We start from the raw sequence: 27701 nt of genomic DNA, 5'->3' as shown, positions 1-27701 counted from the left end.
TTTTAGCTGAGCTTTAAAAGCTGCGATTGAACTTGTAGTTCTCAAATGTTCTGGAAGAGCGTTCCAGGCGTAAGGGGCAGCAGAAGAAAATGGACGAAGCCGAGCAAGGGAAGTAGAGGCCCTTGGGCAGGCGAGAAACATGGCATCAGAGGAGCGAAGAGCACGAGCGGGGCAATAGTGTGAGATGAGAGAGGAAAGATAGGAAGGAGCTAGACAGTGAAAAGCTTTGTAGGTCAACAGGAGAAGTTTATATTGGATTCTGGAGTGAATTGGAAGCCAATGAAGAGATTTCAGAAGATCTTCTAACAATCTTGTGTACATTTTCTTGGGAGTAAGCCCCAGTGAATAACTTGGAACTTACCTACAATTTAGCTTGTAGAACAGCAAGTTGTATGTCCACGGAGGGGACAGGAGGAACTTAAACATTTACTGTATTATGCCTCTGAAGATTTTCTTTTGATTGTTTTCAAACTTCCATGCATATAGAAATAAAGGAAGAAAGTTGTATAAAGCCGACTGTATTTTATATTACATAATAATACCTTAGGACAGGTGTGTGGAACTGTTTTGGGGTTGGGATGAACCATCCTCTGCAAGCCAGATTTTTCCCTTTCCCAATCCAGCCCTCTGCAGGCTGAATGACCCCCCCCCCCAGTTCTCTGTATGTCAAATGACATCAGAGAGGTGGTGATCGCTCTGGGTCTTCAGGGAAGGGGGGGCCTTGACCAAAGCCGTGCAGGTCAGATAGGCTGATCTGATGGACCAAATTTGACCTGGGGGTGGAGGTCCCCTATCCCACCCTTAGGACATGAAAAAAGTCCTAAATTCATTCTCCAACCTTTCTCAGGCATTACAGTGGAATGAGACCTTTGCAAGAAGGCAGCACTGGGCTTGATAGATCAGTGAAGTGGTGCTTTTTATTCCTTTTCCCACTGTTGCTCTCAATACTAAGGATTGACCATGATTCAGTGAGCCTACTCCAGCTTGTGCCGTTTAATAATACTTAGTATTTATATAGCACATTCTAAATATTCAAAGTGCATCATGTACGTTATCTCAGTAATTCTTATAACTACCTTGTAAGGCCAGAATTATTATCCCCTTATTGTAGCTCCCTCCCTTGCCACTGAGCCATTGCAAGCTCTGTACATTCCTGGAAGCCAGATACCATGTACCCACAGGCCATGTGACTACTGCTGGTATTGCCCCATTTCTAGCTGGTTTTGCAGCTGGTCAGAACAGTCCCAACACGTCCCAGCAACAAAGAGAGCTGACAAGGTGGTAGACCTGATACATTGCAGACCCGAGCTTCTGTTGGCAATGGAGATGTGCCACACTAGACACAACTTTTCTACTAAACAAATAAGGCTCTTATAAGCAGCCTTCTCCGTTTTTCTGGCTTAATGTTGGGCATGCAAAGTCTTTGAAAGCACTGGATGGTGAGACTTTATGGGGTTGAATCTTTATTGTAACTATTTGGGGGAAAGCACAAGGCAAACAGCAGTGAGGAAAACGAGCGCATGAGAAAACGAACCTGCCTTCATGAAAGAACTGCTGTACAACTGCCAAATTCCTCCTGCCAAGCATCCAAAGTGAGGCCTGAGAAGGGAATACATAGCCAAGAGCTTTACTGCTGTGATGAGGATCACACGTAAGCCATGGACCTTTCGGAACCACCCATCATCCATCAGACCTTCCCTTTATTTTTGCCTTGGTGGTAAGGAAGCTAATGTGAAAGGGTCTCAAGGACTGTTGCTGCTTAGTGCCAATGATGATGAATAATGCAGGACAGAGTACTTGTGTCCCTGTTTAGCCTCTGCTAGATTTCTACTGTCTGGTTTTATACTGTAATGATTTGATGGTAAAGTCATCGAGTGGCCCACTAGCTGAATAGTTGCATACTGTAGAATTATGTCTGACTATTTAGTAAAGTGCAATCATGCTTGTAAGCTGCTGGCCCACATATAGAATCATAGAATAGCAGAGTTGGAAGGGGCCTACAAGGCCATTGAGTCCAACAACTGCTTTGCTTTCTGCTGCTAAAACCCTATGCGAAACCATGGCTTGACGTATGTTTGCAAACCATTGCTTGTGTTACCTTTGCCTGTGCTGAGCAAGGTTAAGGCAGTTTTTGTTTGCAGGTGTCTCTGGCCATAGCTAGACGGGGCTTTATCCCGGGGCGAACCCTGGGATGTAGCCCTCCCCTTTGGCCCCAGTTTTTCCGTGGTCCCAGCTCAGCCTGAGACCGCGGAACATGTGGCCAGGTGCCGCGGGTTGACCCAGCTCAGCGTGATTACTCGTGCAAAGCCGGGAGCCGCGCATGGGGCGCAGCTCTCCTCAGGAGCGCTGCGCCCATCGGGGTAGGGTGGAGGGAGCGGGGAAAATAATTTAAATTTAAGAAAACACTTACCTTTTGTGCACAAGTGTTCGTGCGCTGCTAGTCCTTTAAAAAATTAAAAAATGGCGGATGCGACGCCTCTCCTGCTGAGGTCGTCGCGTGTAGACAGAGGAGGGATCTCGCGTTAAACACAATGCGAGATCTTCCCTCCTCTGTCGCAGGATAGCAGGTAGGACAGGCTAAGGCCTCTGTGTGCAGGGCTTAGTTTGGTAAACTAAATTGTGGTTTCACTGTACTTTGGGGACTTTAATCAGGGTAATGCTAGCTCTAACCATATTTGTCTGCACCGGTCCTAAGTGGAAACTGTATTCTTGCCTTTCTACAGCAAATTTGGTTATTCTTTAGAGTAACAACTAGCTGAGCTTGCAGTTTGGGTTGGACATTTGAGAACACCCAACCCAACCGTACAAAAGATGGAAATTAACTCCTTGCAATGAAAGGGCTGGGCTCTTTTCTCTACCAGGATCAAGCCATCTCTACTTGGTGGAAGTAGCTGTTAGTGTACTTGAATGCACACACATTTTAGTGATTGCATTTCCAAAGTTGTCAGGATAGGTCACCAGAATAATAATAAAAAAGTTCAGCTCCATTGATCATAAGGATAGTTTTCACTTCCTGTTACTGATAAGCTGTAATTGCTTTTGCATCAAGCTCAGTTTTATAAAAAGCTAAATGAAGATGCTACAAAATTGTCGAAGTCATGAGTGATATCTGTGGGAGGGAATCGCAAGTGCTTAATAACATAGTTATAGTCAGATTACAGACTATTGACTTTTTTTACTCTGTAACAATTTCCAAAAGAATTAGTGATGTATGTTTAAATATAGCTCTTTAAGACTTTTAAAAACTGTCCTTGATTCATAGGGCTAAATCCAATGTGACATGAACAGACTTCTGCTCATGCAGTGGGAGATTCCCTTCCCCTATTCCCCGTTTCAGCCGCCATACACCCTCTTCAGTCTGCTCTGGATGGTCCCACAACCTTCCAGATTTGAAGGGGTTCTTGGGAGGCTGCAGGCAGAGGAGAATCAAATCTAGCAGTCGTGTTTGCTCCACAGGTAGATGGGCACCATTGGATACTATTGATAAGATGCCTGGTTTTCAAGTCATTATATCATTAGCTAGAAATTATTAAGGTAGACAAATAAGTTCGTGTGAGTGGCAGAGCTACAAAGATCAAGCATAGACCAAGAATCCCAATGTTACATTTGAGGAATTAAGGTCTCTTTGGATGCTTACCACAAAACTATGCTATTTTAATTTATCCATGAAATTAGCAGACATTTTGACTGATAGGTTTGAAAAGGGGCGTGAGGGTAAGGTTAATGTATTTGGATAATGATCCCAGCACTCAAATACTTTCCCAAACTCAAAGGTGATCCATAAAAGGAGATGTGCTAAGCTCAAAAGCTTTAGGATTTTCCTAGTGGTCATTTGGACAATAAAGTGAATGGGTTGGATACAGGTTCAGTCATACTTACACTAGACCCATTGAAATCAAAGGGACTTGTGTTAGTCATAGCTCTAAGTATGACTAGGACTGGATACAACCTTATGTGTGCCTTTCCACCATCCCTCAGCTTGGTTTGAAGAGACACATGATACATCAATCTTGCTAAAACTGAGCAAGTCTCAGTTCGGACTGTGCTTAGGCAGGTTGCATGGGGATCCTGTGTACACCACCTTGACTTCCTGAAGGAAAGTTGTATTTGGTGCAACTTCTCTTCCTTAGATCCTTCCTCCAAAACTGGACAATGAACAGTATTGCAGTATGGATGGGTATATCCTGGTTCCTTAACTGAAATATTCAGAAAGTATAGTATTATAGAAATATATTAAAAATCAAAACTTAAAAATGCTAAAAATGTTCACAGTAAAAAAAAAGATCACTAACGTACATAAGAAGAGCCATGTTGGACCAGATCAAAGGTCCATCTAGTCCAGCATTCTCCGGTGTACATCGGCAGACCGCCTTTGATACTGGGGGTACCATATAGCCATCAGGAATAGCAGTCATTGATAGCTTTTTTATTTTACTTTTGAAGAAATGTATTGCAGTTGTTAAATGATGTACGAAGTCCCTGTTCAGTTGTTTTAATAGAAATTTCTCATCTTGCTTGTCCAGAATGGAGAGTCAGGTCAAATGGAAGAGGAAAAAGATGCAAACAAGTCAGAAATCAGCGTAGTGTTTGAAATTGCACTGAAGCGCAACATGCCTGTCAGTTTTGAGGTAAGTTTTACATGGTGTTCTACTTTAAAAATAAATAAATCCCCTTGCCTCTCCAAAAACACTTAGGCTGCAGTCCTGTGCCCACTTACCTAGGAGTAATTCCCATTGAACTCAGCAGGGTTTATTCCTGAGTAGACATGGATAGGATTGCACTGTTAGTGAAGAAGGGCATTATTAAAGTTATGCTTTGTTGAATATGCACACTACCTAGGATAATAATAGCAGTTGATTTCTCTTAGCATTAAGTTAAACATAATGGCTACATTCCAGCCTGTGTCGTTATTCGTGCTTTCACTTTCCATCTAACAACCATACTGCCGAACAGAACTCTTTTTAGTTTAAACATACATTTATAAGACATTTTTTTTCTATTGGGGTTGGGTGGAGAGAATTTTTTGCTGGGGTAAAACTATAAACTAAAACACCATACTTTACACAAAAAGAACAGTATATTTGTATTTACTATTCACCATTTAAATGGCATTTTAATCTGCTTAACCGTCTTGTTCATGCCCACAACTGTGTGAGGTGGGCCACCATTCCTGTTGTATGGATGAAAACAGGCTGAGACCATTTCACCCAAATTTCCCATGGCTGACTATGCCATTTCCAACCTCAGTACTCTATTTAGTGGACCATGCTGGCTGTAATGCTTATTTCTTAGGTAGTGATGGGTGTAATGTGAAAAAGCTGGGCAAATATGTGGATATCTGTCTATTCTGTTTTTGTATAAAATAATTGCATCCCACCTTTGCCTCACAGTCTTCAGTAGAACGTTTTGCTGTTTTAGGCCGAGATCACAGTCAAGAATGTACAGCAGGGGTCCTAGCTTGGGTAGAAAGCTGGTGGTGCCAAGCCTAGACCAGGAAGACATGGCACTGGGCCTGAAGGCTGGGACAGGAGGGTAGTGTTCCTGCCATTGGGTCCCAAGAGGCACATGGATGTTTGGCTTGATTGAGAATTAGGGACGGATGCATGCATCAGTTTTGGTTTCTTTTGGCTTCTCAATTTTCCAATCCTCAGTTTGTCCAAATTTTGAGATTTTTTAAAAAAGAATGCATGAAAGTTTGTACACATTTTTGTGTACATTTTTCTCTTCATACATGCCTTTTTGTATGTAGTTTTGCCTAATACACACATGCTTTTCAAGCAGTTTCCCGTAATACAATGCATTTTAATACTATTTCCACTAATGTACAGATTTTGGCATGCAGTTTGCAGAAATGTACATAATTTTGTACGCATCGGAGAACTCCACTGGAAAATTCAGAGAAGTGCAAATTTCAAAGGAAACCACTTTTGCTTCACATGTTGGTTTGAAAGTGTGAAATTAGGGAATTTTGCATTAAAATTTCTCCCCCATCCCTATTGAGAATACTATTTCACATTGCCAGACAGTTCACATTGCATCTGTTTATGTGTGACTTTTGCCAAGAGAAGAAGTAGAAGCACTGTCTACAGCGCAACCCAAGGCTTCCTTAGGAGTAGGCCCCATGAAGTTTGTTTATTTATTTATTTATTTATTTATTTATTGCATTTTTATACTGCCCAATAGCCGAAGCTCCCTGGGCTGTTCACAAAAATAGTGGGTTGGATCTAGACTAGTTGTTCCCTTTGGAATCAGTGGGACAAGTGAGTCACAAATTAACTTAGGTCCCATTGATTTCAGTGGGGATTAAGTGCAATTAACTTAGTCTGGATTCAACACAGTGTATTGTTTTCTGAGTAAACATGTTTAGGATCATGTCAGAATAGAGACACAAGACCAGCAGCTGGACAGAACAACAAGCAAGGAGAGAAAGTCAAGAAAAGAAACAGGAGTCCAGTCTTTGTAGCAAGTTACTCAGATAGATATATAGGCAGATAGCCTATGGACCCTGAAACGCCTTTCTGGCAAAAGCACTTCAGGTCTCAGCAAATTGCCTATAATTGGCAATGGCTGCAGTTTCCCCTTTGGTCTGTAACTATGGTGCAACAAGCAAGGGCAGGGGTCAGTATTTCCAGGGCCTATGTTCAAGACAATGACCTTCTACAAATAAAAGGACCTGGCAAAAGAAGATTTGTGAAATATGCAGAATAAATTTCTATTTGCTCTCCAGCCACTAACTGAAGGTGGAACATCCTTTACCCTTCTTCCACTTCTTGGAAAAAAGGGCCAGTGGTGGCTACTGCAGTCAGCTCTACTGAGACTTTCAGGATGCCACATGAAACTCTACCAGGGACTTCTTTGAGTAGTTTGCTCTGTACAACATTGGGTTGTGTCAGGTTAGAATCTCCCGTTTGCATTAGCTTCCTGTGAACTCATGTCAGGTGCTATCGTGAAGCTGTCACCTCTGAGGTAAAAACCTTGCAAAGAAAAGCTAGTACAGTTGCTGGTAGAATTCAGGTTTGGCCCAAGCACTATATTTGGAAGCATGTTCTTATTTCACTACAGTGACTCATCATCTTGTAATAAGCCACAGGATTTGGAGTTTGTAATAGGATTTTAATTTAAGGACTCTTGGTATTGTTTTGTGTCAGGCATGCATTAAAGCTTTCAGATGTCTTCGTTCACATGATAGTTGCAAAGCAGCCTGCATTTTCTTTGGGCTACAAAAGCCGCAGACAACATTATATCATTGCTGTTACATAAGTTAGCAAACAGTTAAAGATATTTTGTGTTTCATGTAAACAACTTTTCAGACTTGCACAATATCTAGAGAATGGGTGGGGTGTGCAGTGCAACTGGGAGCCAAGGTCTGCCCTGTGATGTCAGCAGCACTGCCTCAGGGCAAAATCTTGCCCTAAATATTTAGCCCAGAGGGATTACACTGTTGCATAATCCTATTCACTGTGCCTGATGAAGTGGAGTTAGTGTTTGTTATCTAATGCCTTTTAGAGACATTGTACAACTCTGTAAAAACAATCTCTTTTTAGAACGAAACGCTTAAAGACCAAAGTTTTCCTCATACTGTCATTCTGCTGTTGCCTGTTCATCTAAGATAGGGATGGGGAGCCTTCAGCCTGTGGGTTGCCCCTAATTAGGAAGGCAAGCGTCATAGAGGGGGATCCCTGCTTTAGCCCTAATCACAGATTCAAGACAGCAGCAGGGATTCCTCTTACTTAGGGCATGTCTAGACCTCCCGGCTTTCCAGGAGCGGGGAGGATCTTGCGGTATTATGCTAGCGAGATCCACCCCTCAGTCTACACATGGTGCGCAATGTCCAGGGAGGAAGAGGACATCCCGGAAATTAGCGCAGAAGTGCTTGTGCGTAAAATGTAATTTTAAAAAAGCCCAGAAACCTCCCGCTTTCCCCACCCCACCCCCGATGAGCACGGAGCTCCTGAGGAGCTCCATGGCCCATGCCTGGTTCCCGGCTCCTCGCGGTTATTCGCAAGGAGCCGGGACGAAACCGGGACAGCCGGCCATACATCCTGCAGTCTCGGAATCAGCACGAGACCGCGGGAAAAGTCAGGATAGAAGGGTAGGATGATATCCCAGGAAAATGGAATCATCTTCCCTCCCTGTCCCTGGGATACGCTGTGTGTCATGTGGATGCACAGGGATGACCCCGGGGTGATCCCCGGGATATTGCCCGATCTAACCATGGCCTTAGTGTGCCACCGCCCTCCAATTGGAAGGGTGAGCAGCACTTTAAAAACTTCCCCCAGTTGAAGAGGAAACATTTAGAACATAAAAGAGACATGCTAGATCAAATCAAAGGTTCATTCTGTTTACAACAGTAGCCAACCAGTTGCAGGGCTTGAAGGCAATAGCACTCTCCAGCAACTAGTACTCATTGATTCTACCTATGCTGCTCCCAGAATGCCTCTGATTCTGGGAGTAGCAAGTAGCCGTCATAACTAATAGCCATTGATAGATCTCTGCTCCATGAAGTTGTGCAATCCCTTCTTAAAGCCATTTAAGCTAATGGCTGCATTGACAGAGGGGTCATGTTTCTGCCATTTCCAGATCTTATCTTTATAATCCCCCTACAAAGGAAAATGGCAGGTATGTACCCCACAGCTGCTTTAGTACTGTAGTACTAAACTAGAAGTGGAAGGAAAGGTTCCATCTGCAAGAGATATCAAAGAACACTGTTTGTGTGCCACACCCATGGTTTTGGAAGGTGCCACCTGCACTGATCTGGCAAGTCTATAGAGGCAATTATTTCTTTGGAATGCCAGCATGACATCAATACTTGCCCTTTCCCTGCATCAGTGCCTTAATAATTGTACAAACATAATGGAGGAGCTGCTGGTGGTGCTGCTGGGGCAGTATTTGCTGTGGCCGTCCCTTTAAGGAACAAAACAATGATGAATGGGGCGTGTGTACTCCAGTGCCAAGAGGGAGAACTCACATTTGTCAAGGAAAATAGATGTTCAAAATAAGGAAGGGTTGTTGAAATGGCAGAACATTGCTGTAAAGAAATCGGCCACCTTATGTAATATTTTTTTAAGGGCTCAATGAACGTTCATGTGATACAGTACATATTTACTCACCCTTCTGTCATTCCAAGAATAAATACAACCTTAAAAACAAAAATCAAACTGCCATCTGTCCAGATGAGGAAGGTGGAGTGGATAGTGTGGTACTTGTCATCAGTGATGAAAGAAGCATTATCCCGGCATTCCCCAACCTGGTGTCCTCCGGATGTGTTGGGCTGCAACTCCCATAATTCCTAGCCAGCATGGCCAATGGCGCCAGGTTGGGGAGGCTGCATTATCCAGTACTTGCCTGTAACAACTATGCAACAGCTCTCTTTACAACTTCAACAGTGCCGGGATGCTTTTGGCTAAAGCCTTAGTAGGAGTTCCTGGCTGTGATAATTACATTTAGATCTATCATTGTTAAATGCCAGCAATGTCAACAAACTCCACACATTTTAATAACAGTAATGGTGGAAACTTTATTTTACAACTACATTTTTTAAAAAGCCATTTCCAATGACTGTACTGTTTGTATGTTCAGCTTTGCTGTGGCATGACGACTACAGCGTTCCCTTACCAATTGTGATATTTTGTCATTTATATAGGGGCCAAACACAGTGTCCAGTGGAACAACTCACTCTCTTTACAGTGGAGTCTGGAATAGGGCCTAAAAGCCAGTAAAGTGAGCATGCCTAGCTTCTCCTACCCTTTTCCTGTTAGCCACTGAGAAAGATACCTTCCTCTAGTACTGCAAATTCTAACACTGATATTGCCATTCTGACATGCACCCCTTTATGCTGTGAACAATGGCCATCACCTTCTCTTTTCCATACTAGCTCATCACAATTGTGTTTTAGCTTTTTAAGCCTACTATGGATTGAAATAGCTAATTGCAAACAGTTGGAGCACCATGATGCAGTTTAGAAGAGCATCTGAGTCAAAGTACTTCTCTTGGGTTTGGCCTGTGACCAAACTGTATGGTGAGGGGATCGGCCATTAACTACTGCACGTCCCTTTGAATTTCCCATTGCAGCTATTGCTGGAGTCAAAAGTTTCATTTTGTAATTTCTTCAGCCACATGAATGGCTAAAGTGGACACTTCAAAGCAGCTTCCTGTGGCATGTGCAGGTCTGCCCCACAGGTGCATCTAACTTTGTATAATAGAGTTTGTAGTCTGGAAAGTTGAACATTGCAAAAGCGGTGCTCCTGCAAAAATATCTACATTACGAGAATACTCAGATAATAATGAGGAGGGAACTATCCATTACCACAATAAGCATGAGTTCCCAAATATCAATTTTCTGAGTTAATGTGAGTGGAGGAGTATTTGTAGGGGACAAGCAAGCCCACTGATGGTCACCCACAAATATCCTCAGGCTATTTTTTTCTTATCTAGGCTTATGTCCGGAGGGTGGGGAAAAACTATATTCAAATGACCAGAGATGGATGCTTTAGACTGATGACGTTACCATCAAAGGACATTCCCTGAATCCACTCTATAGCCTCTCTGTTGCCAGCACACTTTTATTTTTCCCAGCACACCTTTGAACCCATGTCTCCCAAATCCATCATTCCATTCCACTGAACACACTGGCTCTTAGATCTATGCTTTTATGCTACCTCTGTTGCGCAGTCTCCTATCTATATGTTGTCCTTCCACAACAAATGAATAGTATAGGTCAGTGATGGGTAGAGAATGGGGTATTAGAAAGAGAGAGAGAGGGAGAAGGGGGAGGCAGAGAGAAGGGGGGAGCTGTTCATTTTTGGCTTTGGCCCCACCTATTGCCAGCATGCAGATCCTGACAGATTACCCTTGAGGAAATGAAGCTTTCAACAGAAAAAAGGTTCCCTGCCCCTGGTATAAAGCCTTTGCAGGAAGGGACCGTAGCTCTGTGGTAGACCACATGCTTTGCAGGCGTAAGGTCCCAAATTCAATCCCTGGGATCTCCAGATAGTGCTGGAAAACTCCTTCCTGCAAAGACTTTATAAATCCTGAAGACCAGCTTTGTCAGTGTCAAGAATTCTGGGCTAGATGGAGCAATGGTTTGACTCAGTAGAAGGCAGCTTCCTATGTGCCATAAGCTGTGGTTGCAGCAAGTGATTTTCTTGCCTTACTTTCAATCCTAGTTTTAAGATGAAAGGAAATATAAATTATTATTGGAGACTGGGTAATTCTATATGGAGTGCAACCCAAAAAATCTTAGGCATGCCTGAATTCCACTGAAATTCTGGTGGAATAGTAAGGCAGCAGTCCTAAGAACACTTAAGGCACAATGCTGGCTGGGGAATGCTGGAACATGTAGGACTTTTTCTGTCTAAACATGCATAGGATTGTGTCCTTCTTTAAAAGAAGATTCGATATTTACATACATTCATATAAGACTTTCAAGTGTTGAAAGCGCATCACATATATTATCTAGTTGTAATCCTTACAATAATCCTGTAAATCAGTATTATTCATCCCTCATATTGCAGATGGGGGGGAACAGACTAAGGCTAAGAGTAGATTCTCTAAGGTCACCTAATGAGTTCATGGCAGAGGTGAGATTCAGCTGAGGAACTTCCTGATCTGGGGTTCATTCTCTTAGCCACTAACCTGTGCCAGCTCTTTTAATACAAATCAGTGGAATTTACTTCTGAGGCCTTAGCTAGACCTAAGGTTTATCCCGGGGTCGTCCCTGCCTGCTCCTGGGATATCCTGTGTGTCATTTACATGAACAGGGATGACCCCGGGACAATCCTGGGATAAACCTTTGGTCTAGCTAAGGCCTGAGTTAGTATGGTTAGGATCAGGTTTTAAAGGTGTTCTAACACACACACACACACACACACACACACACACTTATAATATGAGAAAGGGATTGCTTAATTGGAATGAAAATGCACCGTAAAATTTTACTCTCTGAAATATAAAGTACATTATCAGTTCTTTAGCATAATTGATTAGTAATGAATTCATGCTAGCCATGTGTTCATACACATCTTTATCATAAATGCAGTTTTATATGATAGATGTGAATATTGTAACCATTTTATTTGCTTGTCCTTTCTTGGCTAATAGGTAATGAAGGAAAGTGGGCCACCACATATGAAGAGTTTTGTTACTCAAGTGTCCGTGGGAGAGTTCTCTGCTGAAGGCGAAGGAAATAGCAAGAAACTGTCAAAGAAGCGTGCTGCTATAATTGTCTTGCAAGAACTTCGAAAGCTCCCTCCTCTTCCTGTGATTGAAAAGCCAAAACTTCACTTTAAAAAACGTCCCAGAACCATATTAAAGGTAAGGCGCTTTGTATGCATGAGAGAGAACATGGTGCATTCTAACAGTACTGAAACACCCACCCACCCAAAAGCAACTGTCAGATGTGCTCATCTTTAGTTTGCCTTTTATGGTTTGCAACACATTTACTTGAGTACTGGGAGTTTTATTTTTAAAGCAGTCTAATGTGAATGTTGTTGGGTTTTTTGCATTATGATTGTAACTGTTCTTGCTTGATTTGGTGAAACAACTCACTCTTTCTAGAAGTGATTTGGTTGATATTTTCAATTTGACCATCAGAATGGTTCAGCGGTGATTCTGAATCAGAAGGGGATGCTGTAGAATCTGGCCCAGCCATGGGAAGCCAGGCGCCTGAGAACTGAGTTCTACCAGGCCTCCCACTGGGTTACGAGCAGGGAGTGGGTGAGATGCAGGGTGCTGATACCCTATCTTCTGCAGTTGGGAGACCTGACCTTGACGCTGGCCCCTGCTTCTCAACCTTGAATGTCTTCCATGGTAACAGGAAGAGGGAGTTTCAGGGGTGTCTCCTTTACTGTGTCGTCAGCTAAAGAGCGTGGAGTAGAGGCATCCCATGAGGCGCAGCAACCACCTAAAGGCCAAGCTTCCCTGCCAGGATAGAATCTCTGATACTGATCTTTAGTGACCACGCCCCTGTGTTTCAACCAGAGCAATCAGCAGTAGACATTGCTGGAAGCAGTGCTTTGATCACCCGGAAAGCTTCCTGTTTTCACTAGAATTCTGGACCTATTTGGATTTATTCTGTGTGCTGAACCCACAGCTGTTTGGTTTTTTGGTAGTGATGCTCATGAACTGCTTCTGGTCCAGAACTTACATTGTGAAATGTGAACTGCGACTCTTTATTGGGACTATAAAGGCTTATAGCTAATTACTAGAATCACTGCAATAAAAGGTTTTACTGTGACTTGTGCCTCACCTCTGAGAAGTCAGGTTCTGAAATGTGTTTTCACTTTTCAGCTACTTTTTTCTGATACTGTGGACTTAAAATTTTCAAGTCATGACTTCCATGCTTTGGTCCTGAATGCCTGTGTGCTGAGGTGTCTTACTCGATGGAGTATTTTTCAAAACCATGAAGTAGGCCTTTCTTTGAGTAGATGTTGGGATATTGTTGGGGGAAATGTAAGATTCTCCTTCCAGTTCTTCCAATACATATCTTGATGGAGGCAGGGGACAAAATGCCCTCTTGGTTCCATACAGTACAAAGGAGGGTGCATAGGCTTTGGCAGTGACTGCTCAGGTACAGATTTGCGGCCATGAATGACAGCAGGATGGGACAGGGTCCCCCAAGCCCAATGGCACAAGAATCGATATCCTAAAGAAGGAGACCTAGCACCCACGTTGCATTTGAGGTCAGTGGCTCTCTTGACAGCAGCAAGGAGCTTAACCATCTTCCTAGGAAAGTTGCTATTACTTCAGTCCCCAGTAAATTGCCAGATACCTGAATTCATATTAGGAGGCTCTTCAGCATTGCTATAGTGCAAGACTGCAAACCTTTAAAATTTCTTCAGATAACAGCTGGAGAATGGTGCTAGAGCTCATATGAGGAACTGCAGTAATACCTAAGGTCTCAAATGTTGTTGGAGCAACTTCTGAGCTGTCTGACCACTGTCCTAGGTCTTGCAGGACAAAGCCAGGCATCTCCTTGGACCTGCAACCCTGACCTTGGGCAGAACAGATGGGGCGAGAAATTTATTTATTTATTTATTTATTACACTTATATACCGCTCCCATAGCCAGGGCTCTCTGGGAAATTCTAAAATTGAGGTAAAAACAAGTATACAAAATTTAAAACTCTAAAACACAGTACATACACACATAAAGCATTAAAAACCGATTAAAAACTAAACATGTGGGTAATTAGGATGTGCCGCCATATGCCTGGGCAAAGAGGAAATACAAGGTTGCACGTTCATCTTCTTGAATAGTTCTTCAAAACATAGCAGCCACAGAGCCCCCACCCCTCCCCAGACAGGATTGGGGCTGCAGGGGGGTGGGATTTACCTTTCCCCCTCTACTGTTTTCCCAATGGATATTACCAAGAATATTACCCCCAGGACCGAAAACATATGGGTTCCACACCTTGTGTTGATTATCACTGGTGACTACTGCTAGAAGGTAGCTGGAACAACCTGCTGTTTTTCACAGACCTTTTGCTTTCCATGAGTCATACTATCTCCCCCTTTTCTTTGATCTGCTTTCTCATGGACTAGACTGAGTGTTGGTAGATTAAAAAAAAAATGGCTTTGATGTGCAAAGCATGAAAAGTTGGCACATTCTCTTAGGAAAGCTCATCATAACCATGTCTGAACAAACCCGTGGTCAAACGAGTGCGAAAATGCAACTCTCTTTCACTCTCCATTGAGGCAGATATTAGTGTAAGCAGAGTGACCAGCTACATATTTACTTTGGGCACACCTGATAGTGAGTGGAGAACTCCTTTGGAATAAGCCAACATTGGAAAGCATTGAGTCTTTAAAATCAGAAATGAATGTTCTCTTCTTTCATTCAAAATATTTATATTTATTGTCCTTCTTTTGTTTAGTAAAGTTTTTATTTTGCAGAAGATACCTGTGGTTCTTCTGAAAATTAACACTGAATATTATTTTCAGTGCTTTCACAGCACTTCTTGCCAGTTTACAGTGGATCTTATTCATCCTCGTAGCAACCCTGTGAGGCTAGTTAGCCTAAGAGCCAAGCTGCACCTTTTGTTTTATTTATTTCTCATATTTATACGCCATCATTCTGGAAGAATATAATCAAGGCGACTAATGGAAAAACAAAACAAATTTACTGTAAATAACAGAAACAATGTTACACTACAGCTGCCTGTAATGTTACCACCATGGGCTCATCTATGCTGCAGGGTACCTTTCGGGGAGGTACTTTGCAGCAGGAAGGGGACATGGGGAAGGGGTCTTACCTTTCTCCTTCCAACTGCTCTTTTGCCTGGAATACTTATTGTTGTCTCTCCCCACCCACCACTACTACTACTACCACCACTACCACCACCACATGTACACACATACTTTTACCCCTTTGCCTTGTAAATGTATTTCTGGAACCCCATAGGAAGGGAGAACTTGTGCAGGACAGAGGAGGGGAAAAGCTCCTGCTTCTTTCCTTTGCAGAGCAGCTTTTCCCGAGGCTGCAGTGCATCTCGGAGTTTTGCCCTGAGCAACAGAGATTTTCTGATCCCCTTTAATTGCAACTAGCAATGCCAAAGCAGTGTGCCTAACCTATGCTTGATATGAACCCAGGCATCATAATTGTTGTTTGTTTTTTAAAAATGTATTTTATTAAAAACAAACATTATTGTTGTAAATTTTTGGCTGCATTGCAATAAAATATCTTAGAAATACTTTTTTGGTGGGTTAAATTTTGACTTTTTTGGGGGAAAGTTTCTTAATCACTTTAAGGAAACATAAGAAATAGAAGAGAGCTAGTTACTATAAAAGATAGGTCGGTGTTGTTATAAGGTGTGCTTGCTATAAACTCAGAATATGGAGTCCGTTGATCCTACTAGCCTTGTTCTGTCCCAAGAGAGCCTGTGCCACCAGAATGTTGTTATGAAAGGACAGCAGTCCTCACATAAAGTCTTTACGAGTCCCATTTGAAGAGTTGCTTTGTTTGTTCTATTTTTGCCATTATCGTTTTTTTAAAGATGTCTAGTGTTCAGACAGAGCAGTCCAGCTGCATCCAGTTAGATTGTTATGGGCTCATAAAGTTTATGGATAAAGCTGAGCAATGCTCTTTGTATCACAGCAAAAGCCAAACTAGCTGCAGCCTTGTCATCGGACAGATGCTGTCGCACCAACCTGGCAACAGCACTTGAAAAGTTAAGTCAGGGGACTGAACCAGATGCTCAGTGGCAGATCCAGGCCTGGGAACCCAGGTCACCTCCAAGCAGATGAAAAGCAACAATAGTGGGGCAGATCTCAGTTTGCCAGGGAGCTCTGGCAGGTGGAAGTATCCTTAACTCTCTCTCTCCCTGCACCTTTCTCCTGGTAAACACTGCCCCCCCCCCCACCAGCCACCTCTCTTCCACAAATGGGCTTCTGGACACATGGTTGCTATATTATGGGAAAATCAGTTGTAGAAAATGGAAAGTTTTAGGAAAGTAACCCGCACCCCGGGCCATCTTGTTAGTTCTCCTTTACGGTTCTGGCCTTTGCAGTGGTGGAGAGTGAAAACCTGGTTTATCAATGACAACGTGGTTTATCAGATTCAGGTCTGATAAACCAAGTTTATAGTGACAACCTGGTTAATCAGACCCAGGTCTGCCCTTGAATGTCTAATTTGACACCTAGAAACCTTATTGTGCAAGCCATGATTTTCAGTGGCCCAGTTCAGACACAAAGTTCCTGGTCCAACAAACTATGGTTTGTTGAGATGGGAATGTGTGATAATTCAAATGGTTCCTCTTCCTGCCTCTCTTTCCTCCTCCTTCTCTTGCATGCACAATGGCAGAGAAGGCTTCCTGGTTTGTTAAACTACAGATTCCCCATGGCATCCTACAAACCAGGATTGCAAACTGTCATCGCCCCAGTTCCAAGCAGCTACCAGGACTCATCTGTACCAAGAGAGTAAGACTTCTCCCTGATCTCGAGCTTGAAACTGGTTACCTGCAACTCCAAAACAGGATTCTCAGAGACACCTTTTCCTGAGCCCTTTGTCCATCCCCAACACACACACATGCGCGCGCGCACACACACACACACGGAACTCAAGTCCCATCACACCAGCCAGCCACCTCTTGTACTAAGCAGGATATAAAGAAATGGTGCTGAAGTGCTAGGCTCTAGGCCATAGGGGTATCCTTTTAACAATTGCTTTAAATCTCAGCTATGGGGATGGAAACTGGGAAGGGTAGTCATGACCTGAAAGATAAAAGGCATTTGATGCTAGGACTTGGTCAAAGAAGTTTCCTTGCACCCAGTGATCTGTCCATGGTTCTGTAGGTCTTGTATATGTCTCCCTTGCTTCTCCTGAACTCTGGGCCTATATTGGTTGCCTGTCTCTGCCTGAGGATATCACACTGGACTGTTCTCCTCCTTGGTTCTCACTACCACCCCTGACTGCTGGTTTGACCTCCTGGCTGCTGCCTCAGAATAGGAAAATAAACTAGAACCAAACCTTGGTTTGCAATCCTGGCTTATAGGGAGCACCTAAACTGAAATTTCCCAGTTCTGACATCACACGGAAATTGTAGTTTAACAAACCAGGCAGACATTTCTGCAGCCAGATGTTCAAGAGGAGGAAGGAAGGGGAAAGGTGAATGCTCAAGCTCATTGCTCACTTCTGATCTATGGTTTATTATCTTGGTTTGTAGGCAGCAGTTAAGCCATCGTTTCCCAGTTTGGACATCACATGGAAACTGTGGTTTAGCATACCAGAAAGTCTTTGCAGATGGGTACATAATTGGAGCAGGGAGCCCTTGAGTTTGTTGTCTGTTCTTCTTAAAACAATTCATGGTTTGTTTGACTGGGGACATTATCTGAACTGGGACTTAATAGAATATCTGTCCCCAAGCAGAAGCATGGGATTCTTCAGACCCACAGCCATCTGTACTGAAGTTGTATTCTACTGTTTCTGTTGTGCTACTCTTACATGGAAGGTTAGGCTTCTTTCTAACTCTTTGCGCTGGCCACATCTAATAGACCAGGGGTCCACCTGTGGGCACCTCCAATGGTGTCTACAAATTGGTTCCCAGTGTGGTGCAATTACATTTTTAATCTCTCCCCCATTTTTAAAAAATATATATTGTACGTACATGGATTTGTATGAAATGCATACAACCTTCTAGCAATCATACATGGGCTTTAACAAAACTGGACCAAATATTCAAATACGTATCCATTTGAAGGTGGTGTCTACATGCCATCCTTTCAAATATTGACAGTGTTGTAATGTCATCAAGCAACTGCATTTTAAGAGGTGAGCGTTTATCTTTCCAATGTTGTAATATCATTATTTTAGCTGTCAAAAGAGAGCAGAGAATTCATTTACTCTAAACATTTGTTAATTTCCATGAAGCAGGCAAATAATCCAAAAGAGCATGCACATCAGTTTTTTTCACCTCTCTGCAAAAAGAAGCAACTACTGGACATTGCCAAAACAAATGTTTAAAAGAAGCATTAGCTGTATTGCACTGCCAGCAATTAGCTGAATTAGTTAATCCCTTATTAAAGAGACGTTGTGGTGTCCAATACACACCAAGCAATTTTTTTTTGCTGAATAAGACACCGCCTGAGATCCATAGATGGGAGAGGTAGACACCAAAATGGTGATCCACTAATTAGGCATTTTGTGGTGGAGCCCACAACAGTATTTCAAATTCCCAATGTGCCCATGGGTCCAAAAAGGTTGGGGACTCCAAGCAGGAAAGAACTGGCTGCCATTGTCATTTCACATCAAACATATGATTGTGCTTCAGTGCCATGAATCCTATTGCTTGTGTAACTGCTTTCCATAGGATTAGAGTTATAATAACTATGTTGCACAATAAAAGTGCTCTCACTTGTATTTGACTGTATTTTACTTTCCTTCGTCCTTTTATTTTATTGCATCTGGTACATGTTACACTACCAGAATGCCATGGAGAATTGGCAGAAGAGCTGTGAATTCAGTTGTTGCTACTGTGTGGCCATGGAGGAGCATGGCCATACTTGAGATTTTCAAACATCCTCTGCTTTTGTTTGCCATGTGACTTCTCTGGCCCAGTGGTGTACTGGTATCAGCTGCATACTGATACCAGCTCAGGCAGAGATCTTTCACGTCACCTATTTCATGGTCCTTTTTAAAAACGGAAGACACCCAAGACTGAACCTGGGGCTTTATGCACACGAAGCATGTGCTCTACCACTGAGCTTTGGTATATATTGTACATTCAGAATGTTAAAATTAGTTAATCAGAGATGGCCCTTAGCAGTGAATCCAAAGACCTACTCAAATTTCAAATGGATTTCTTTGCTCACACTTTAAAGGAATCACTACTTAGACACTGTCTGTTATAATTCTTTGATTCTCAAGAATCCACTGGAGTTCCAGGTCTTGGTTGCCTTATAATTATCATGACGATAAGTGCTTGTTGAATTGTAACCCACCCATCCATCAAAACTGTTTTTTCTGTTACAGGATATTAGTGTGCTTTCCAGTGCTCTAATGAAGCTTCTTTCTGAACCTCCTAAATTCCTGTGAGCTCAGGTTTCTTAAATGGAGTGTTTATTCCTGGTGGCAGTGGATTTATTGCGGCTTCTAAGATTCATGAGCTTCATTCTTAAGGGGCTGGTCCTGATTTGTGTATTCATCCGAAATTCCTTCTGAAAGGGGGGAAAGGGCTAGAGTTAGACTTATCTGCATTAAATCTGATCAAACTCAGGTGTTGTACAAGTCAGCCATATGCCATTCCCTATATAATTTGTGAAACATTACCACTTAGGCTCAGCATCATAAAAAAACATCTCTTTAGCCTCTCATCTCCGCAATCGGCTTTGTAAGTGTCCCTCCTTTCCCTCATTTTATTTTATTGGGTTTGGCTGGGGGGGAGGGGTCAAGGGGAAAATAATTATGTAGTAAAGCAGTTAAAACTATTTGACCATGAATGATGTTTCCTTACACCTTGTTAAGTCACATGCAGCAGTGCAGTGCAAAGCAGGTTCTTTCGGAATTCAGATTCTTTTAGTGTAGTTACCAAATTTACAAGCCCTCATTAATAGGGCAGCCTGATCAACCAAAAATAGCCAAGTCCCGAGTATTTGGATGAATGCTGATTTCGTTCCACAAAGGTTGATGGGACAAATTATCCTTAACTTTTCTGGATGTATAATTTATATGATTATGTTTTAACCCATTTCTGATAAATATATCCTATTAATAAGGGAACTGTTTGGGCCATAAAGAATAGGCCTGGTTGCTATGTTCTACCCTCAGCATCAGAGGCAGTAAGCCTATACACACCGGTTGCTGGGCAACATGGGTGGGAGGGTGCTGTTGCATTGTGTCCTGTTTGTGTTTCCCCTGGTCAACAGCTGGTTGGCCGCTGTGTCAACAGAATGCCAGACTTGGTGGACCCTTGGTCCAGTATGACTCTTCTTATGTCCTTAATACATGAGTGATTCTCATTCTTTTATTCTATATATAAACCTTAATAATATTTATGGGTTACTTATCAGTAGGTAACCCATTTTACATAAATAACCTGTATCTATTAAATGTGTGTGTATATCGCTCTCTCTGTTTTAGTGCAGTCTTTATTATACCCTGATTAATATTTAATAGTGTAATGGCCCCTAACCAAAGACAATTAATTTTGAATGACTGGCTTAAATTTAACTACTTTGGCTTAGCTGCTTTGCAAATCCATGCTGAAGCCTTACTTATGTATGCAAGCTTCATTTATATCTCACTTATAAATTCTTTCTGACTATTGTGGCATATGATCCAAACTCATGTGGGATCAGATAAATTAGTGTGTGCCTTAATCTCCCTGTGTCTGTTACTCCCAGTGAACACTTCCACCCTATCAATTTTGATAGCTATCTGCTCCAAGCAAGCATTTTCCTTACACTTAATTTGTCATGGGGGATGCTTTATATAGGCTGTCTGGGGGTGGAGGGATGGGTGTCAACCTATCTTTCGATCTTGTCTTTTTGTGTGTGTAATGTTAGGAAAGCTAATCTCTCTGACCTTTCTCCTTTCCTGCCTGCATAAATGGTCCAGTAAAATTCACCAACATCACAGAATTTTGGCAAGGATGGAAATGGACAAAACGTATCAGAAGTCTGGGTTTACTTTCCAAAGTTGTTTAGCAAATGTAAATTGAAAAGACATTTTGGGGGGAGAATCCAGAATCAAGACGTTTACTGCTCTTGATACAAACCTGGGGCATTCTATTGTATGTAGAAAGGTAACATGAGAAATGACGTGGAGAAGTCACTCTCCTCTTCTATGTGCACTGTAGACCAGTGTTTAGTGGACTTTTTTAAAAATGAAAAAGGCATAGGATTATGGAAGAAAGCCCTTCAGATGCCACAGGCCTTGAACCTGAGAGAGCGCCCGAGAGTGCTATTTCCCAAGCCATTGTGTTGTGCAAGGGAACTATTTCTAGTTTGTCTAGCCCAAAGGATGCATGAGGACTTGAAATTACTAAATCAGTATGGTGATTGCCAAGCAACAATGATGGATGTCTCCTTCCACATTGGTTTGATTTCCTTTCCTTTCCAGCGTTTTAGTCAAGAACTTGACCAGACCTGCCTTAGACCCTACTTGTTGTTTCACCTGCCCAAGATTCCTTTTGATCCTCTTTTCTCCTGAATCCTCTGCTATGTGCCATGCCCATTGTGCTGTTTACTGGGTTCATTGTAGCAACGTACCATACTTGTGGGAAACTCCTAACACAGTGTGACCGAGCGATTCACTGAGACAGAACGACTCACTGAGAAATATGTACGTGGGAATCTGAAATATGCATTTGCCTTATTTGTTGCTTCTTTCTGGTACTAGCCACGAAGTGATTTGTGTGTGATGAATCATGATCCTCCACCTCTGTCGTTTTGGGATGGGAAGTACTGTTTGTCTCACTTTACTGTTGTTATGAAACAACTAGTTCGGCATAACATTTTCCATCAACAAGGTGTCCCTTGCTTGTAGGTGAAAATGGTGTGACAAAATTGATTGTCTGAGGGTGAATTGCTGTACAGATATAGTTGAAAGGGTAGTCTGGAATCTCTTCAGGAGTTGTCATATGGATGCAGACTTTTAATGTGGGAAGTGGAGTTGGTGAGAAACCACCTTATTAAAGGAACATACTTTGTAATTGTCTTCAAGTTACATGATGACAAAAATCCCTGTTTCATTTCTAATTTACTTTAGACTGGACCAGAATATGGTCAAGGGATGAACCCCATTAGCCGACTTGCTCAGATTCAACAAGCCAAAAGAGAGAAGGAACCAGAGTATCTTCTTCTTTCAGAGAGAGGGATGCCTCGTCGCCAAGAGTTTGTGATGCAGGTACCTCCAGTTGTATTCCGATGAGTGCTTTATAAAATTCTTTTCTAAGCAGATTGACTAAAAAAGAAAAGAAAAGATGAAGCCAAGGCTATTGCTCTTGAATATTCTCCAGGCTCATTTAAATTAACTATCCGTTTGACTTTTTCTTACAATAGAAGCAAGTTGATGAAAGAAACAGCACTTTCATAGTGTTGATGTTTTTCACTTCGTGGGTTGATGTTCAAATGGCAAAAAGTGAGGGCATCCATTTCTTCAGCTGTATATATCCACCCATTCAGTAGCACACTACTCCCCTTCCTCTGTTTGCAGTGACCTTCTTTCCCTGCAGTAATGTAACTGCCATAATATTAAGCCTGTATGTTCTAATCTATGTATTTATTTAGAGGTAAGAAGAAGCCAGTGGAACCATTAATATGAATTCTAGCGATAGCTCTGTGGGGTTCATAGAAAGGGGTTCAAAAGCTTTAGAGGACCCATGAGTCAACAGTTTCCTATTCATGACACTCATAATTAATGAGCTTTGAGATCTGTGTTTCCTTATTCATGGTCCAAAATGTTTATTTTGGTTTTGTGTTTCTTTTGACATTTTTGATCTGTTTGTGTTGTTTTTATCATCTTTTTCAATTCCCTCATGTATTCCTTCATGTATTTATGCTGTCTTTGATAAAAAGACCCATTTTTACAGACAAACCTTAATGTAGTTAAAATGTACATCGATAGAAATACCCAGTAGTACAGTTTTCCAAATATTTATCCTAAAGTTGTAAAGTTGTAATTCTTTAATTAAGAAAGAAGTCTAACTGACTTCAGTTGACCATCAAAGGGTGCAATCCTATGCATATTTAGATAGAAAAAGTCTACAACTCCCAATATCCCTTCAGCCAGTCATGCTGGCTGGGGCATGCTATGAATTGTAGGACTTGTGTGTGTGTGTGTGTGTGTGTGTGTGTGTGTGTGTGTGTGTCAAAACATGCTTAGCATTGCATCCCAAATAAGACAGAGGTTTACAGTCAAGAAATTGGGCTGATGCAATTTTCCAGAGTTATTTTTATGTCTGGTTTTGTGTTTGCATCAACACACCTTTCTTATATGTTAAAATGATCTGGAAATCATAGTTCCATATAAAACTTTTGCATAGTACTAAGGATTTTAGCTGATATATTAATAATAATGGGTTTCATTCTGATTTCTCTTCATCCTCTCTCCAAAGAAGGGGCTCAGATCCAGTGGAGGCTTCTGCTGGAGAAAGAGAGTGGGAAGAAAATTTTCACTAATTTACCCTCCCCTCTAGATACCCCAGCACCATACCAAATACCTACACACATATTGTTCCATTGGGTTCCCCAATCCTCTGGAGCAGATTTTCAGGGGTACAAGGAGCTGCAAGGGATAGAGGAAATTGGTGAAAATTTCCTCCTCCCCTTCTGTTGGCTGGGGTTTCCGAGCTCTTCTGCCAACAGTGTTAGTTTGGACCCAAGCCAATAACAGTGATGATGGTGATGGTGATGATGATGATGATGATGATGATGATAAGTGTTTAGCAAAAAAAAAAAAAAGTGTTCCTTTGCTCTAATTGGTGCCAACAGAAACTTTTTTTTCTGCTGTATCTTGTTTTAAGGAAAACAAGATACACAGCTTCATGCTATGTATCAATTAAGCAAACCTTTTTTTTTTTTTTGGCCTTAAAGACACCATCCAGCCATATTCAGGTCCTGTTGATTTCAGTGGGAGAACTAAGCATGTGTTTGAATCTCTTCTATTTAAGTCATCAAGACTTAACATTATTTAACTTTAGTTGGGTCCTGTTGTTTTCAGTTGAGTTGTTTTTAGTGGTTATAAATAAACTTTATAGTCTATGACATATGATACTGTTTTCAAAATTTTCACACTAAAATCATGTCACGTTAGACAGAGACAAAGTCCAAGTAGATTTATTATGGCCTTCAAAAACCTATCAAAGTAAAATGTCGTTTGTATAAAGTACTTAAACCGTGTTTTCATTTGTTTTAATTGAATGTGGAAGTAAAGTATCTAGAGATAATATGTTCATTTTTATCTGTCACACAAAGAGCAAGTTTAGATGTGATGAAATGGATCCAATTACTTATGCTGACCGTTAGATAAACAGAAGAAAACCTCTGATGACATTAGTTGGTGTTCTGTTCCCAAAGTTAATTTCAGAAAGCTCTTTCTTTGTAGTCAGACCTTTAATCCTTGATAGAGGTTACAATAATACCTAAACCAGCTTTACAGGTCTGAGAAACAGCACTTCATGCATCATGCAATGAATTTTCACTTCATTACGTTATTTTTTAAAAAATATTACATTTATGATGCAATCCTATACATGTCTACTCAGAAGTAAGCCCCACTGAGTTCAGTGGGGCTTACTTCCTGGTACATGTGTAAAGGATTGCAGCTTTAATCTCTCAGTTCATTTTCTTAAAAGATTATTGTGAAGACTGTCCTTCACAATTATGACTGCAGTACTTGTTTGATTGTGCCCATAATTACAGAATTTTTCAATTTTAGCTGCATTGTATAGAATTTTATGTAGAAAATATGTTTTTCCTCACTATAGCACATAAAGTATATATTCAATTTTAATTAATAAACAAAAATAATGAGGATTTTTAAAATATGTGTGAATTATTCACAGGAGAAGATTACTCATTTCCTCACGAAGTATGTGCTTTTGGGAACATAAACCAAATTAAACAAAGTTCTGAACAGTTGTACTGGATATTCTAGTTCCTTCATAATCTCCGCCAACCGATTTTATTCTCATAACAAACCTGTGAGGTATATTTGGCTGAGAGTCAATCTTTTCTCACATAATTGAGGAAGAGAGGGGCACAGTTGCTTGGAGAGCTCCTTTAGAGTTCTGACTGGTGCTGACTGAAACCTGGAGTGGATTCACTGCCCCCCTGACATTGGAGCCACCAGCTGCCACTGCCGCACAACGTTGTGCACACCACCTTCCACTCATCTGCAGTGCTCCACAAGTTGAAGGGAGAACTCCTGAAGCAGGAGCCTCCTCTACCATGGAGTGTCTCCGTTTCAGAAGCTTGCCTTTCAACTTGTGGAGTGCTGCAAATAAGAAAAAGGTGATGTGACGGAGAGGTGGGTCTTGGTGGTGTGCCCCAACTCTTCCTCAAATTATTTTTAATCGTGGAGGAAAAGAATGCCTGAGTAGGTCTATAGTGACTCCTCAAAGTCACCAGTTAGCTTTGTGAGTGAACAGGAATTTGACCCCAGATATCTTTCATCCCCATTTAACACTTGGTGCAGATCCCCCAGGCTCTGTGAACCACTAATCTGTAAACTTAAAAGACATGAATTTGGCTCTAAGACACTCGTAAACATCAACACTGTTTCCATACTTTGTTATATTACATCCCTGCGCGCCCCCCACCCCGCGCTGCAGTAATTCCCTGCCTTGAGTCAAATTATAATTTGCTCTATGAACCAGGATCGGAAAGCCTGCAGTTGCACAGCAGATACAAAAAAATGAAGAAAAATTCCTCCAGTTTTTATTGCTCTGTGTGTCTCAGTAGCTAAAGCTTAAAGTAACATTTGGCATGTGTTTTAAGGAACCATGTTTAAATGACACTTTTTGTTTCATTTTGCTAGGTCAAAGTGGGAAATGATGTCACAACAGGAACAGGCCCAAACAAGAAAATAGCCAAAAGAAATGCAGCTGAAGCTATGTTGCTACAGCTTGGCTACAAGGCCTCTTCTCCACTTCAAGAACAGCCAGATAAGGTAAGAATTTGACTTGCTCAGGAGAGGAAATGCCTCGCACACTTTCAACGCATTATTTGAGGATCTAAGAGGTGGAATATGTTCAATCCTATTGCTGTTAGAAAAGCTCCTCACTGTGAAGTTTGTTGTGCATATTATCCAGCCTCCAGTTGCAGCAGCCCAAACAGGTTTGGGCAGTAAAGGCTCTGCTCCCTCAAGTGTAAGCAAAAGCAAAATGGTTTTCTGCAAGTCAGATGACCTCAATTCTAGGCATGTGCTTCATTTTCATTCCCTATGAACATTCTAGTGCACTTATTCTATGTTGTGTCTACGTTTCCTATACAGACAGTAATATTAACATTATATCTTAGTTTGCTTATGTTTTTGTTTGTGGCTTTGAGAAAAACGGGTTTTCAAATGAGGAGATGCTTTCATTTCTTCTTTGCTGTCTGAACTTTAACATCCTTGGATTGCTGAAGTCCGGAGCAGAATGCAATGAGCAGAATACAGCAACAACCATAAATTTGAGATGAAATATCTCATAATGTGGAAGGCATAGCTAAACCACTTATTCTAATGGAATGTAGTCTGTTGCATTCACAAACATCATAGAAGTACATGATATCGACACATTTCAGATGTTCTGTAATATTATAAAAGCCTCACTCTTAAAGGGGAATTTTTTTTGGAAGGGGATATTTAGAAAGATGCCATTCCTCAAGTGCACTGGGGCAAGTTACAGTTGACAAGTATCTCCACCCTAGATTGGGAAAGTATCAAGGAGTATGGCAGGTTCACTGCCGCTGTGTTTCTAGAGCTCATTTTTATTTCTGGGATTTGGAACAGGTATATTTCCTTCCCCCTCCAAGGAAGTATCTGCAGGATTATAGGAAATAGGCAGGGAGTCATCACACTAGGGCCTTATCTACACCAAGCAGGATATTGCACTGTGAAAGTAGTATGAAAGCGGTATATGGACTGCATCAATGGGCCCCAACAGTTGTCAGTGCATTTCGATACCGCTATAAAGTATTAGTGTGGCTCCTGCCTTTTATATACCGCTTTCATACCACTTTCATAGTGCAATATCTTGCTTGGTGTAGATTAGGCCTAGGTGGGAGCCTAATGTGATGAGTTGCTGCCTGAGTGAAAGGAGAATTAAGACAGGCAATAAGTAGTAGTACTTCACACAGTTCATAATTAAATTCACTTAATATGTTGCCACAAAGAGGGGGGGGTGGCCACTAGCTTAGTTGGCTTTAAAAGGGTATTAGACACATTCACGGAAGAAAACTCTTAACAGTGGCTACTAGTCCTGACGATGGCTATATATAAGCTTCAGATTCAGAGGCAGGTTGACTTCATGTCCCACTTGTGGGCTTCCCAGAGACGTCTGATTAGCTAATGTGTGAATTAGGATGCTGGGTTAGTTGGAATTCTGGACTGACTTAGCAGGGCTTCTCTTTTTGAGCGCAAGCGCAATCCTATGCATATTTAGACAGAAAAAAAGTCCTACAACTCCCAGCATGACCCAGCCAGCCATGAGAGTTGCAGGACTTTTTTCTGTCTAAAAATGCATAGGATTCCTAAATGTTGAAGTCCTATTTTCAACCTCTACT

The 27701-nt window shown here is 41.7% G+C and overlaps 1 protein-coding gene across 2 annotated transcripts in view; it reads left to right on the top strand.

Annotated features, from left to right (window-relative positions):
• The window catches only part of STAU2 (staufen double-stranded RNA binding protein 2), a 174897-nt gene that overhangs the window by 35107 nt on the left and 112089 nt on the right, over positions 1-27701 (top strand). For both annotated transcript variants that reach the window (XM_063130851.1, XM_063130850.1), the window contains exons 7-10: positions 4524-4628; positions 12100-12312; positions 22201-22338; positions 25972-26103. In XM_063130851.1, the coding sequence (XP_062986921.1) occupies positions 4524-4628; positions 12100-12312; positions 22201-22338; positions 25972-26103 (588 nt within the window). The remainder of the gene's footprint in view (positions 1-4523; positions 4629-12099; positions 12313-22200; positions 22339-25971; positions 26104-27701) is intronic.

Source organism: Elgaria multicarinata, chromosome 7 (assembly GCF_023053635.1).
Source record: "Elgaria multicarinata webbii isolate HBS135686 ecotype San Diego chromosome 7, rElgMul1.1.pri, whole genome shotgun sequence".
Classification (NCBI taxonomy): Eukaryota; Metazoa; Chordata; class Lepidosauria; order Squamata; family Anguidae; genus Elgaria; species Elgaria multicarinata.
The sequence above is the reverse complement of the archived record's forward strand: the minus strand, read 5'-3'. Positions and strand labels throughout refer to the sequence as shown.